The 14,487-nt window shown below is 38.4% G+C and overlaps 1 protein-coding gene across 1 annotated transcript in view; it reads left to right on the top strand.

The window, feature by feature from the left end:
- The window catches only part of gpr39 (G protein-coupled receptor 39), a 33,133-nt gene extending 18,727 nt beyond the window's left edge, over positions 1-14,406 (top strand). The window contains exon 2 of the mRNA XM_047600082.1: positions 13,484-14,406. Within this exon, the coding sequence (XP_047456038.1) occupies positions 13,484-13,986 (503 nt within the window). The 3' untranslated portion in view covers positions 13,987-14,406. The remainder of the gene's footprint in view (positions 1-13,483) is intronic.
- The last annotated feature ends 81 nt before the right edge of the window (positions 14,407-14,487 follow it).

The raw sequence follows: 14,487 nt of genomic DNA, 5'->3' as shown, positions 1-14,487 counted from the left end.
AATTAACTAGAACAACCTTATGATTAATCCCTGTATTTCCAATGACGACAATGCAAACTAATTAATATTACTTTGTAATCAACATAACAAAAACAATAACATTATTTAAACTCAAACAGACACACAATGGATCAGAATCTAGACACTATTCAGCAAGTGTTGGCTTTAAATAATGCATGTGGAGAACATGATTCACTTTGCTCAGGAACACCTGTGCATATCCCTCTTTTATTTTCCTAAGATAACAAACATTAATCTCCACAGCAGGATTATCCAAAAGCACACATGCATGTCTCAGCGAAAATCTCCTCCGTGATAATTAGATTAGTTCCATTAGTACAAATATTCCTCTGTGACTGACTCAAGTTATTTCGAGTGGTTTAATGACGGAGGATAACGTGGCTTCAGACTAATTCCTTCAAACTATTGGAAACGCAGCTTGTGCTGGATAATGTTTGACTATTTGAAGCTGCGGATGCTTTTTTTAATGACGTCTACCTGGCGCTGTGTAAGTTGACCTGCTAGTTAAACCCATCTGGCAACAAAAAAACTCATTAGCGTGCGACTGATGTGCCAAAATTCTGAACTACAAGAGAAGCTCCTTTATTCTTCTCGGCGGGTATAAATCATCCACTGTGATTCTGTCCACTCTCGTCTGATAGTTTGTGGGTTCAAGGGATATTTTTAGTTGCAGTCACAGGCTTTGATGATGTTTGCCTTCATCGTGGTCGGCTTATTATCCACAGGACAGGACATGCGGCACAACTTCATCAAGTGTCTGAGGTGAAAATCTTTCCAGATCAATAAGGCAGGAGATTATTATTCACCTCCGTGTTCTGCATGACTTTGATTTTCTATTTTATTTTCATTTCCTCTCCCAGTTCAGTTTGTGGTTTTGATCTCGGCCTGAGATTAAACACAAGTGTTTTGAGTTCATCAGTTTAAACATTTGGTGAAAATAAAGGAAATTTTGTAATTCACCAGTAATCTTTTTAATAATGATGGAGTAAAACTTAATCTATTCTTTTAGTCTGTGAAGTCTTTCAGCTCCCTCGTTTTTCTGTCTCGTCACGTTTTATCATTTGTCTCTCAGCATTTCTCATTAACCTCATTACATCTGGTTTTACTAATGCTTATACGCTAATGAGATGTTTGTAATTGTGCACAGGCAGTGTAGGGACTGGCTCCTTTGTGGGAGACTTGTGTGCATGCATGCGTGATCGATATATTTTCTGGCTGCACTGTAACAAACTAGATTTACCACTTTGCGGTTGTAAATCCAGCTCAAGTTTCCACGTCTGCCCAGAATCATATAGTCATTTGAAATAATTTAACAAAGTATTACACGTATTGTGACATCGTGATAGTGACAGCTTCATCATGATGCAATGATAAATAACTGTAAAGTTCAATATCAATAAAACCATTGTGGTAAAAGTATATGAATTCTTGAGTAATAGACCCCTTCATGTCTTACGTCACTGTGACTTCACAACGTCAGCTGGAGGCAAAACAGAGGTGAACACTGTCAACTATGAAAATGACGTCAAAACCGTAAAAATTAAAAACACTAACTTGAACTTTGATCCCGGCCACTGCCAGTCATGAACAACTTGGTTTGGCTTTCGCAGTTAAAAGAAATGATTGGATGTCTCATCCAATCTAACCATCTAACCCCTAATCAATAACACATATACTTCATATCAGGTCAGATTATTATGTAATGCAGTATCAGTTTCAGCCTGGATAAGATTATGGCTTAGAATAAACTGTGACTGAAATTGAGTTAATCATTATTTGGGGGAGTGTTGTTAATGCTAATGCTAAACGCTAGCTAACGCCATGTGTTTCAGGGGTTTCCAAACAGAAGTTACTTTACTACGTTACCCTTTACTGGAAAGTACTGAAATATTGTACTCAAGGTACCACTACTAGGATGAAAATTTACTAAAGTACACATAAAAGTACTGGTCAAAAAAGGTACTTAAGTAAAAGTCCAAAGTAGCTTGTTTAAAATGTACTCAGAGTAAAAGTTACTTTTTTAAACAGGGTCCAGAGTTCTTTCTTCTGAAGTTTAAAAGGTTTAAAAAGGACTTCAGGATACACATATGAACTGGTTTTATTTAAACCTTTGACTGTTTGACAAATACCAACATATCAAATGAAGGACATGGCAGCAGCTATATAAAAAAATGACCAGGCTACATCACAGTTCTACTCTTTGAACTTCCTAAGTGAGTGGAATCGTTCAACTTTAATGGTAATTTCTTTGTAGAAGAGACTTCACCTGACAAAGGCAGCCCCTCTGTGTTCATAGAATTTTGTTAAGTTAATTATTTGGGAGATTGCTGTTACATATTAATGCTAACGCTAACTGCTAGCTAACACAACATTAGTTGTATGTTTCAGGGGTGTCCAAGCAAAAGTTGCATTTACTACGTTACTTCACTTGATAAAGTCAGACCAGACTTCGGAGTCAACTTTTTAAACTAACACTCAGTCTCAGGGAGTGAGTGTATTAGTATATTCTCTAAAATATATGTTTTCCTTCCAATTGAAATATACTGATCACCCTTCACAGGCTATAGCATTTGAGATGTTTTGCCTCCAGCTAAGCCCCGCCCCTAAAAAAACATCACATTGTTTACAAACCATGAAGGGTCTTTAGGCCAAACGGTTACAGGACTATAAAGTATATTAATGTTAGGCAACATCTTCATTTCCAAATAAAAAAAATACTGATATTCTTTGTTTATAGAAGTAATAAATATATTTCAGTGGTTCATGTTGCAGTGAATCTCACACAGACTAAAGATGAAATCAGTTGCATAACTGTTCAACGAATAAGTGAAGAAACTCATTCTTTGACTCCTCTTATCATGCAGATCTTCACCACTCACCATCTGCTCCGTCATTAATACTTCGGCATTTTTTTGACAGATTACTGTTTAAATCAATATGTAATCAAGACTTTCTCTTACGGCTGTTCAGGCCTCCAGCAAGACTGAGTCCTCAGTCCTCAGTCAGACAGTGTCTATAAATACTGGAGGGAATATTTCACTTCTCTTGATTATTCAGTTCTGGTCCATGAAGCCATTTCCACTCATGGAAATGAGGGGCATCAGTGACGTGGAGATCCGGTCTATTTGCAGAAACCCTGAGTTATGAGATAAATTTTGTATTTATGAAAGTTTTATGCAGCCTATAAAAATGCAGGTGTGTGTGGTATTTCTGGAAGCAAAAAGAAAAAGCCAAGTGAAAGAGTGAAAGTGGGAGTTCTGAGAGTGATGTTTTCTCCGCCTGCGCTGTTGAATATTTATTTGACTACGGAGCATCATCGTCTGGCTTTCATCCAGGCGCCTCAGTGGTAGATTTACCTGTTCTGAGTCCGTCTCCTCAGTCTGGACAGCCTGATTCCTGGAGGGCGTAGAAAGAACGCTAAATGAACGCTAAATGAACACTAAATGTATCTTAAAAGTGGGAAAATAGACGACTTGATTCCTCAACATCAGTCATCGGCATATTACCTAGACCAGGGTGATGTCCAGACGACACAACAGTTACTCAAAATTATGATTTAAAAAGTTTAGTTAACATAGTTTAACAGCCGTTCAGCTCTTAGACATGTCATCAATTAGTATTCAGTGCTTGCAACTATTTATTAATCCCTTTGTGACTGGACAAACAGGACCACATGGGGAATAATGGTGTCATGCAGAGCTCTTCTTTGCAGGGTGTTCGTCTAATTAAGTCATTTGTCTAATTGAGCTACTGTTCATTAACTTTTAATAATCAACTGCATTTCCTGCAATGTCTGTGATTATTAATTATCTATTTAATTGTGTAAACTAAACTGTTTAAATCATTTCCTGTATGTTTAACCCTTAACAGGGCACTCGTTGAAATACTTGGTGTTATGTTGGGACATAAGACGACCTTTTATTTTTACTTTTGTAGCATTTTTAATTTTAATGGAGGAAATCAAGATGAATTTACTTTATATGGTTGCATTGTTCAAAGTTTTTGCATGATGCTGTTCATACAAACTTAACATATGGCAGGATAATCAAAAATTAAAAAATGGAGCAAAAAGCATGGCAGGGAAACAAACAGATGGAGACATGAACACAAACATGAAGCCAAAACCCAAGAAAACTCAAACTATGAGGACTAAAACAACATGACGGGGAACAAAGGGAAAGGCAGAGCTGTATATACACACAGGGGCAGCGGGATGATGAGACACAGGTGAAACAAGTCAGGGAAATCACACAGGGAGAAACCAATAAGCAATCAAGGGACAACATGAGGAAGCACAACAGACAGGAAACCAAGAAACTTAACAAAATATCACAGGAAACTCAAAACATGATCAAGAATAAGAGACACAGAACCACGACTCAAACTATGAGGTCCCTACTGTTTCAGTGGACATACGCCACTCATTTCTAAATAATGCTCTTATTGTGAAACATCTGCAGGAAGGCGTCATCTTGCATGTTCAGGGTCCACAAAAAGGTTGACAACCACTGGTTTAGAAAACATTAGAACACTTTTTCATGCAGAGGTGGACCTTGTAGATCACGTTAGACCCTGATTAGACCTGAGAAACTTTCCTTGATCTTCTCTGAACGTCTGAATGAAAACCACATGATAATAAACCTCACTGAGAGGAACAGGGACGCAGTTTAAAAATCTGCTGCAGTTACCAGAAAATAGTTAAAACTGTGCGTTTATCAGCAGTTCAACAGTAGCTGCGCATACAGACTTCAGTTTAACTTACCCTGCAGCGCTGTAGCACTTTCCAGTTGTGTTTTTATGTGTTGGTTTTATGTACTGCTTTATGGTTTTGTTGTAAAAGCTCTTTCCTTTCGCATATTGTAAAGGGCTATGCAAATAAAATGTGACTGATAACTAAGCATATAGGCACAAGCCTTCAGCAACATTGTTCCTGTTACGTTCCTCTTTAGAAAAGAAAACCGTAACACTGACAATCAGTAAAACAACAACCCACGGTGCATGTGTGGCAAGAGAAGAGCATTTATTTACAAGTTATTTACAAACAGTGAAGGAACTTTCTGATATGAAAAACAAAAGAAACAAAATGTTTGCCTATCTTCTCTACAACTGGGCTTAAGTAAACCTTACATTGGTGCATCAACCCATTAACTAGTGAGTAACAGTGCAAAGTGTGCAGGTTTCCCCGGTCTTACCTGGGCTCTACCTTCCCACCACAAACCTTTAGGGTGTAGAAGTCAAACAAGAGCAGAGTCCAACAAGCAGGAGGTTCACAGGTGGCGGCCGATCTTCCAACATCCACCTGCAGGAAACGAGGGAGGAGGAGAGAGACACACACAAACAAACCTTCCACTCTTGACACGTAGCCGAGTGAAGTCGACTGACTACCTCAATGTACTGAATGAGCAGGTTATTCCATCCATGGATCTTCTCTGATACGATTCATGGGGCTCAGATAGTGAAAGAGTTCAGAGTCCAGACCTGAACCCCAGCGAGAATCTGGAGAAGACTTTGATCAGTGGTCAGAATCTGACATCATCAATACAAGATCTTGGAGAAAAATTAATGCAACACTGGCTGAAAATACCAATGAAGCTGCATTAATGATTTTGGCTTTGAAGAAACAGGAAATGCTTGAAATACGCTCCTTAAGGGCGAAAGCTTGACGTGGACAGCCTGTCCAGAAATGTTTCATAATAATCTTCTGCTAAAAATGAATGAATGAATGAATGAATGAATGAAATCTTCATTTTCAGTAGTAGCCTTAATGACAAATACACAGTGTTTCCTGGAGCTTCTTTGCTCTGATCGTACAAGGCAAACATGTTTATGCAATGATATAGCAAACACAACTGCTATGAGAATGACTTTCTTATAGCCAGTGAAACATATAGAAGAGTGAACAAGAAACAACACTGATATTATTCATGTACATGTAGAACATACACACTATTTTCCCACTGTTTTTCCCCATGTGACAACATTACAGAGGCTGAGGACGCATTGCATCCTGAGAAAAGTTGCACAAATAGACAAAGTTTCTGCAGCGTTTCTGTTTTCGGTTCTGTTGTTCGAGTATTTGTATCTGTTGTCAAATCTTCATTTGCTTGTATTTTGTATATTTGCATTCCTTACCTCAAGCTGCAGTGCTTCGAGTGGTTGCGTGTAAACGCCCCGTATTACATGAGACAAACTGGATGCTGATGCGCTAATGAAAGACGCAACCCAGCGCGTGTTGTTGGTAAATCAGTTACGTTTTTTGCACATTTCTATACACACAAACCTTTAGTAGATCTGGTTCTCTGCAGAGAGTTATATTTTGCTCATGGCAGGAAGACGATGAGCGTGTTTGAATCCAGGGACGTCACTGATGAGGCTGTCAGCTCACTGCAGTTCATGAGGAAGATCTATTCAACTGCACAATAATAATAATAATAATAATAATAATAATAATAATAATAATAATAATAATAATAATGACGATGATGATGGATCTACAGCACGTGGGCTCTAGAGCACAAACACTCACACTTTCACTACTTCTGCTGCATATAAACTTCTCCGAGGGGTCGTTACTGATCTGCTGACTCAGCTGTAATTTTCCAGACGGACGCTCAGAGTCGTGGTCAACGAGCCGACGTGACAGGTAGAAGGGAAGGGAAAAAATCACCTTATACAGAGATGCTGCTGCTTCCTTCATGATCTGCTGTCTTGATTCGAGAGTGACCTCTCACAATACAGTCAGCTAATCCGTAAAGAGCTGCATCATTCCTCTAAGTAATGACTTTTGTAACAATGTTTTTCAAACCTCAGAACAAACTCACACAATGCGTCACCTCTCTGAGGTTTACAAGAACTGGATCAGTGCCGTGTGTGGTTCAGGTACTGCATTAATTCGGACTATTATTATCAGTTATAAAGATGTCAGGATAATGGATGGCACGTGTTCCTGAACTGACCTTCAGTTCAGAGTTTTAAAAGCAGCTTAAGAACTTAAAGGACCTGCTCAGGATGTTACCAGCAAATGATCATTGTTTCAAGCTGAAACAATGAATCGAGTTACAAAGAGAAAATTAATCTACAACCTCCCTAAAGTTCCCGTTCACTTATCAAACGAAAAAATGTTCTAACAAAAACATTTGCACATTGTCATTCTAAGTCAATTATTTCTGAGTTTTCAGAGTGTTAAAAAGGAAACAACTAGCAATTAAAAGTAAGACTCGGAGCCCCAGAGATTCAGAATCAAATTATACCCGACACCCCAGGGGCCATTCGAGAGCCCCTCCTCCTCAGAAGCTGCATTTATGCAGAGTTTTACAAATCCACATCCTCCTGTTGTGTCCACGGCAACAAATATATACCAACTGGAAATGCAGCTCGGTTTGAATCCACCGGGCGACTGGGTTCTGTCCGGCCTCCTCCCACCCTCCAAAGACGCGCTCGTCAGGTTAATAGTTGATTATAAACCGGTCGTAGGTGTGAATGTGAATAGTTGATAAACTCGAGACGTGTCCAGGGTCTCGTCCAATGACACCGGGGATAAACTCCACCAAAATCCTAAAATCCTGTGTAACGTTTTTAGCATCAGCTGCATAGACGGGGTGCAACCCTGAAATAAGGATTTGAATTAGTGATGTTTGATACCTTTGATTTCCTTTCCGATCCGATACTGAGTAAAATTCAGGCTGTTATCGGCGATACTGGTCCGATACTTTTTGTAAATACACACTAATGTGTCTGATAAACCTAAAAAAAGTAGTGTATTTCAAATTATAGCTACATAAAGAATCAGTCATTTATTTATTTGTTTTAAACTCATTTACGATTTAGCTGAGCTAATATAACAAAAGAAAAAACAGAGACACCATCATACAAAATATGTGAAAATGTTGTTTCAAACACTAAAAAAATCATTTACAAAGAAATAAAATTAAAAAACAACAACAACGTAATAAGCGGCAAAATAATGATAAAAATAAAATAAAATAAAATAAAATAAAATAAAATAAAATAAAAAAGCTGTTGGCCAACACTGACGTTCACGTTCCATTTTAGATACATAAAACAAAACAAAAAATAAATGTTCGTAGACCTTTTTCCACAACTACACAATCAAACTAACATATTTCATTATATTTCCTTAACATACCGGCTTTAATTGTTCATTTAAATGTTAAATTTTGACTTGGATTCTTTGGTTTCTTTGTTCATATTGTTCCATAAACTAATTCCTTTTGTTTAGCTTCTTTCCACTGTGTTCCTGTTAATGACTGAAGTATCAAAAGTATCGATATTTTTTTATTTTGAGAATCGGTTTAAGAGCGTAAAGACCTGGTATCGGATGCATTGTTATTTCAGTATCGATCCGTACGTCACTAATTTGTGTATCTTAACCATCTGTCGTCCTCATTAACGAGCTCTAAGGCCATTTATTGTTTGCAGAAGTGAAAAGATAATTTCATTCAGGTTTCACTGTGCAGTGAGTCTGTTGACTGTCTGTAAATCACTGACTATAAATATATATATATATAAATAAAAAATAGAAAACAGATTGAGGGTTAGCCCTCAGTCGTGGTGCCAGCTTATGTGAACTTTTAAAATGCCAGCACTGAAATGCATCATCCTCCCACATCATATTTATGACACATGTTCAAAAGTGAAGCGCCTTCAATTAAAGCTTCCTCGTTTGTTAGTCACTGACATTTTTAAATGCTCGAATACAATGTGTTGATGTGTCACAATTCCAGCGTCACTCGTGGTTTGATGTAAGAGGATGTGAATGATTTAACATCTAGAAGTTCTTCTAAAATAAAATGCTCACTAACAGTTTAAGGCTCAACTACGGCTGTAAATGCCTTAAAATCCATGAAAGCAACCAGCGTATTTAATGAAAATGTTTATTTGGACTCTAAAAAGCCTGATACAGTACGAAGTCTCCATGGTACTGAATATTTGTGATCACTCATCGTCCTCCTTTAAATGCTACAGTATTAGCATGGCAGTATTGTAAGGCTAAAGCTCTTAGCGTTAGCATCTTTTACTTAGCTGCATTTATCTGAACTGAAATGAAACTGAAACTAACTGAAACTGAGGTTAATCCACTGTTTTTCCAAATAAGGGGGTCCTCTAATACAAAGCCACTGGAGCTGTGTTGTATAAAGTAGCTAAAGGTCACACTTTAGTGTAAGTGAAGTATTTCCTAGTGATAAAATCAGGTCCATGGAAATATCAGGATTTCTGGCCACATGTTAATATTCGTGGACCATTTGTTGTTTGGTAGTTCGTATGGATCATTGTCAGTTCTCTTTAATTTAATCTGATAATCCACATTTTTCCTGGTCTCACTGTATTTACTGCTACATTTCACCATGTTCTTGCCACTCATGTAGCAGCAGTAAAGTCAATGCATACCCTCTATTTTCCATTATAGGACGAGATGCTGTTAATCTCAGGCCTTAGAATAAAGCCGGAGTTGTCACTTATCGACCAAATTGCTCCTTGAGCGATAAACCCAGCCCTGCTGATCAAGTATTTGTATTTTGGAAAAGGTCACATGATAGGAGATTACATTTTGACACAAATAGGCCCATTCATTTATCGTAGAATCTTTAATTATCTTCAAACCTCCGGGGAAAAATGAATCGGCTCCTCCAAAGTCGTATTTATCCTGAAAACAGCCTGACGCCTCCATTGTCTGCGCTCACTCATTCCTCTTCTGTTTCTCTGACATTTGTATTCCATTGTTGTTACTTTTCCTATTTCATCCTCCTCACGACTCGTTTTCGTCTCAGTTTTCACACACGAGCTCCGTCTTTGTGCTTTCGCACAGAATCTCTTTCTTTTCCTTGTCCTCAAACTTCCATTAGACTCGTTCACTCCGAGTTATCATCAGTGACGATTTACCGCATTGTATTTGAGTCAGCATGGTACAGCCAGTCTTAATAAACCGCACTCTGTATCTGGCCTATATCTGGCCTCACATATAACACATCTATCCTACATTCTGCAGACACACAAGGGTCAAGTTCTGCCTTTGTTGCATTAGGGATAAAAATACAGACCCTGTGATACTTTAAGAAAGACAAATTGCATGATTTAGTTTTGCTTTTCCATTAGGTTTGTGTTCTACCTCTTGTTTGCACTGATTAAAAGCCATTTGGCTAAAATAAACAAAACAAAAAGCTTGTGATGAAGCGTTCAGTGACCCTGCCAGGCAACAGCATGCATTGCTCTTGGGTTTATCTTTCCTAACAGCTAGAAGACTTAAGTCACATCGGCAGACAGATGGACGAGCCTCTAGCCCCATGGAGATGTTGTGTTTGGACATGTCAGGACCTGCACTGTGGCTTCAGTATAACGTGGAACATAATTGGAGCATGTGCAGAGAAAACAAGACACGTGTGTGAGCTGAACAGTCAAAAAAAGCAGGCACATTAGCAGAATATTCTCTATGTGTCACCACTTTAATATTAGGAAGGTGGTCATAATGTTATGCCTAATCGGCATAAATGTCTAAATGTGCAAATAAATCTATTACTTGCAAAGACGTTTTACTCAAAACCAAAAATGTCATGGCATTGTGGTTGACAGGAGTGTCAGTACGTAATTAGCTGTAAATCTATTCCTAGTTACAGCTGTGGATGCATCAAAAACAAATCTGCCACCTGTCTTCAATTCATTTGGTTCATAAAATGTGGAAGATCTAATTGTACTAATTAAAAATAACTAAGCACACGTCTAAAAATAAATAGATAAAATGTGTGTAAAAAAAACTAAACTTATTGTAATCGGATAATTTGGCTCCATGTAAACCCACCTAGTATAAATCTCTATTTCCAACTGAATAGATGAACCTACATTTATCCCCTCATGTATCACCAAATCAGTACATTGCTAGTAATTATATTTTATAGAATGATTCTTGAAAAAACAACTACACTTTTTTCTCCTTTCTCACATTACATTGAGATAAATATCCTCCTCCTCCTCTGCAGCCTTGGACGCTCTGTTTTGAATAAACGTGTTTATATTTGTGTTCCTCAGCAGGAAGCGTCGTCTCAAGTCAGGTCATTTTGTGAATGCAGAAAGTCTGTTTGGTCCCAGTGTAATCCCATTAAAAACACTGCAGGGAAACGGATAAACACCAGATTAGAGAAAAGAGGTTCTCTGTTTGTCCCTGCACCAAATAAGAGCACGGGCTGGTTTAATGGTAGTAATCACATTCAGATCCTTTGCAGAGGTAATATTACTGTGAACAAAAAGTCTATAGAACAAACTATGTTCTCCAAATGTCACTTAGTGTGTAAAAAATGATGAAGTACAGCTGTGACTGTACTGATGCATTATGGTTGTGTCATTGCACCATTTATTGTTGCTGCTGTATAATAGATCAATCTGATATTTTTTACACATTTTAAACAAAAAATAAATAAATGATAATAAAAGTAGTGTCTGATTAATTTCCTGTCAATCAACTAACCAATGTGTCGATTAATCAGCACTACTGAGCAGTTTTTATGCAGAAACCTTCAATTTATGTAAATAATTTGTGTCTAAAGCTGTTGAGTGAATAGTAAAACCTACAGTGTTTTCCTGAATGAATGTGTTTAGATGCTACTCGGTAAGATCCTGTGTCCTAGAGGTCAGTGCCACATGTTTCCCTTTGATGGATCCGTCCTAACTAATGTGTAATCAGGCTGCGTGGGTTGTGTTACTCACACACTCAGTCTTGGATGCCGTTCGTGTTAAAGGGTTCTAACAGTTTGGGAGAAAAACACAACAAGGAAACCAACTAAATGGAACCAGATGAGTCAGAAAAACTCAATAAATGAACACGTATAGAAGAATGTGTTCACAGTAAAGGACTTTTTGGGAAATATACATTCATTTTCTTGCTGAGAAGTTGCAGCGCTGATTGGTTTCCTAATTTCTTCCTCTGTTAGATGTGATAACTGGCTATTGTTACGACATAAAGACTGGAAATGGAGAAGGCTTTTTAATCCATGCACCTTAAAATACAGAAGACCTTCCTCATGGGACAATTTACCTGCATCTTTAAAAGCAATATCCCCGCCATCATTATTTAAAAAACTATAGAAGATGTCACTCTCCAGTAAAGATTTCTAGCTTTTTAATTCATCTTTTAACATCTACATATTACATTTATGTTTTGCTAAATTCTGACCTTTTCAGCTTAAATCGAGACTCATCAGACCAGGCAACGTTTTTCTTCTATTGTCCAGTGTTGTTGAGCCTGTGTGAACTGTCTCAGTTTCCTGTTCTTAGCTGACAGGAGTGGCCCCTGGTGTGGTCTTCTGCTGCTGTAGCCCATCTTCTTCAAGGTTGGACGTGTTGTGTGTTCAGAGATGTTATTCTGCATTCCTTGGTTGGAACCAGTGGTTATTTGAGTTACTGTTGCCTTTCTATCATCTCCAACCACTCTGACCATTCTCCTCTGACCTCTCACATCAACAACTGCTGCTCACTGGATATTTTCTCTTTTTCGGATCATTCTCTGTTAAACCCTAGAGATGGTTGTGAGTTAAAATCCCAGTAGATCAGCAGTTTTTCTGAAGTACTCAGACCAACAACCAGACCATGTTCAAAGTCACTTAAATCCTCTTTCTTCCTCATTCTGATGCTCAGTTTGAACTTTGTTGTCTTGATCTCCTCTACATGAATAAATGAACTGAACTGCAGCCATGTGATTGGCTGATATTTGTGTTGACAATCAATTGAACAGGTGTACCTAATAAAGTGGCAAGTGAGTGTATAGCTGTGCTTTACCCTTTGTTACCTTGCTGCCTTTTTTTTTTAAAGTCAAGTCATATTTCTTGCATTGTGATTTTGTATTAACCTGCTTTCTGCAGCGCTTCCAGTTCCTTTTCATTAAACATAATTTTGCTTCACATAGAAGTATTATTTCAAAAGCCTTTCTTGGCTTCCATCTCTCCTGCACAACATTTTAAAATATTTTCTTAAATGTGCAAATGAATAAATCAAATCAAGACAGAGAAATGACTCCTTGTTCTGTTTAGAAGTTTGTTTATCAGGTGCTACTGTGTTGGAGTCACTGCACCTCTGATTAAACTAACAGATATTACAATTCTTCCCCCGTTTTCAGTCTTTATGAAGCTTATGAAGCTTTTACCTTTGTCCCTTAAATAAACTTTTTTCATCCCATATTTTACATGTTTTTATTATCATTATTTTTGTATTTGTGTCTTTGCAATAAAGCTGCAATAAAGTTGTCCAAAACAAAGAATGCCTTTCAGAGTTTTATTATCACACTTGCAAGCAGGCACAGCTTTCAACAGACCAAGAGAACGCAATAAATTATTGTAATCATAAATTATTATAATTTAATATTCACATATGTTTACCACAGGATTGCACTTTTTCCTTATAGTCAAATACTTGCTTTTCATTTTCTTGTTTTTGTTTGTTTGTTTCTGGCTCTTCCCAGGTCTCATTGTGGGATCCTTGATGGTTTGCTGGCTTCCCAACCAGATCCGGCGTCTCATGATGGCCGCCGTGCCCAAGTCCCGCTGGACGATCACGTTCTTCCGGAGCTACGTCACCCTCCACCCCGTGGCCGACTCCTTCTTCTACCTGAGCTCCGTCATCAACCCGTTCCTCTACAACCTCTCGTCGAGGCAGTTCAGGGAGGTGTTTGTCCAGGTGCTGCGGTGCCGCCTCACCATCCAGCACATCAACAGGCGCACCTTGCAGCCGTCCAGACCCGCCTCTAAGCGCTCCCTGCAGCCCCTGCTTCTAAAGTCACTGCGCCGCAACAGGCCGAGTCAAAACACCGCCACACTAGAGAAACCACCCCCCACGTTTGCAACTTTCCAGCCTCAAAGTGACTCGGGCGTGGTTTTAGATGCCCACGTGTCCCTCGGCCCGAACGAAGATTCAGACTCGGGGTTCGTAATGAACAAAGATGAACCATCAGAGAGTGACATATAATAACTAAAGTGCTCCACAATTTAATGCTTTGCTTTATGAATGGGCGCTTGTGCTGTGCCATCAGAAACACGTATACACATATTCCTTACACACAGTAAACACAATACAAGTTCAGCAGACAGTGCCGTGCAGTAGAAAGCTCGACAGGCTGGGTGTCACTAACACGGACTATTTAACTTCAAAATGTCAAAGTGTTTTAAGTCATTAAACATTTTTGCGTCTACTTTGTTCTTTTGTTTTTGTGAAACATCATCAACCCATAATATGACCCCAGTGTTTCATCTCAGAGAGGAAAGTTTTATTTCAGCAGGATGTGTGTTTTATGTCTCTGTAGTGATTTATATATATATATATACACACATACAACCGGTCAAAAGTTTTAGAAACATCATCCTCCAGTTTCCTCTGGTATAGTTGGTCAGAGCTTCATCCTATATATGGAAAGCTTGAAAACATGGAGTGGACCATGGCCCAGTCTCTAGACTTTAACCCCATGGAGCT

Source organism: Mugil cephalus, chromosome 12 (genome assembly GCF_022458985.1).
Source record: "Mugil cephalus isolate CIBA_MC_2020 chromosome 12, CIBA_Mcephalus_1.1, whole genome shotgun sequence".
In the NCBI taxonomy this organism is placed as follows: Eukaryota; Metazoa; Chordata; class Actinopteri; order Mugiliformes; family Mugilidae; genus Mugil; species Mugil cephalus.
This window is presented reverse-complemented; position numbering and strand designations above follow the sequence as displayed.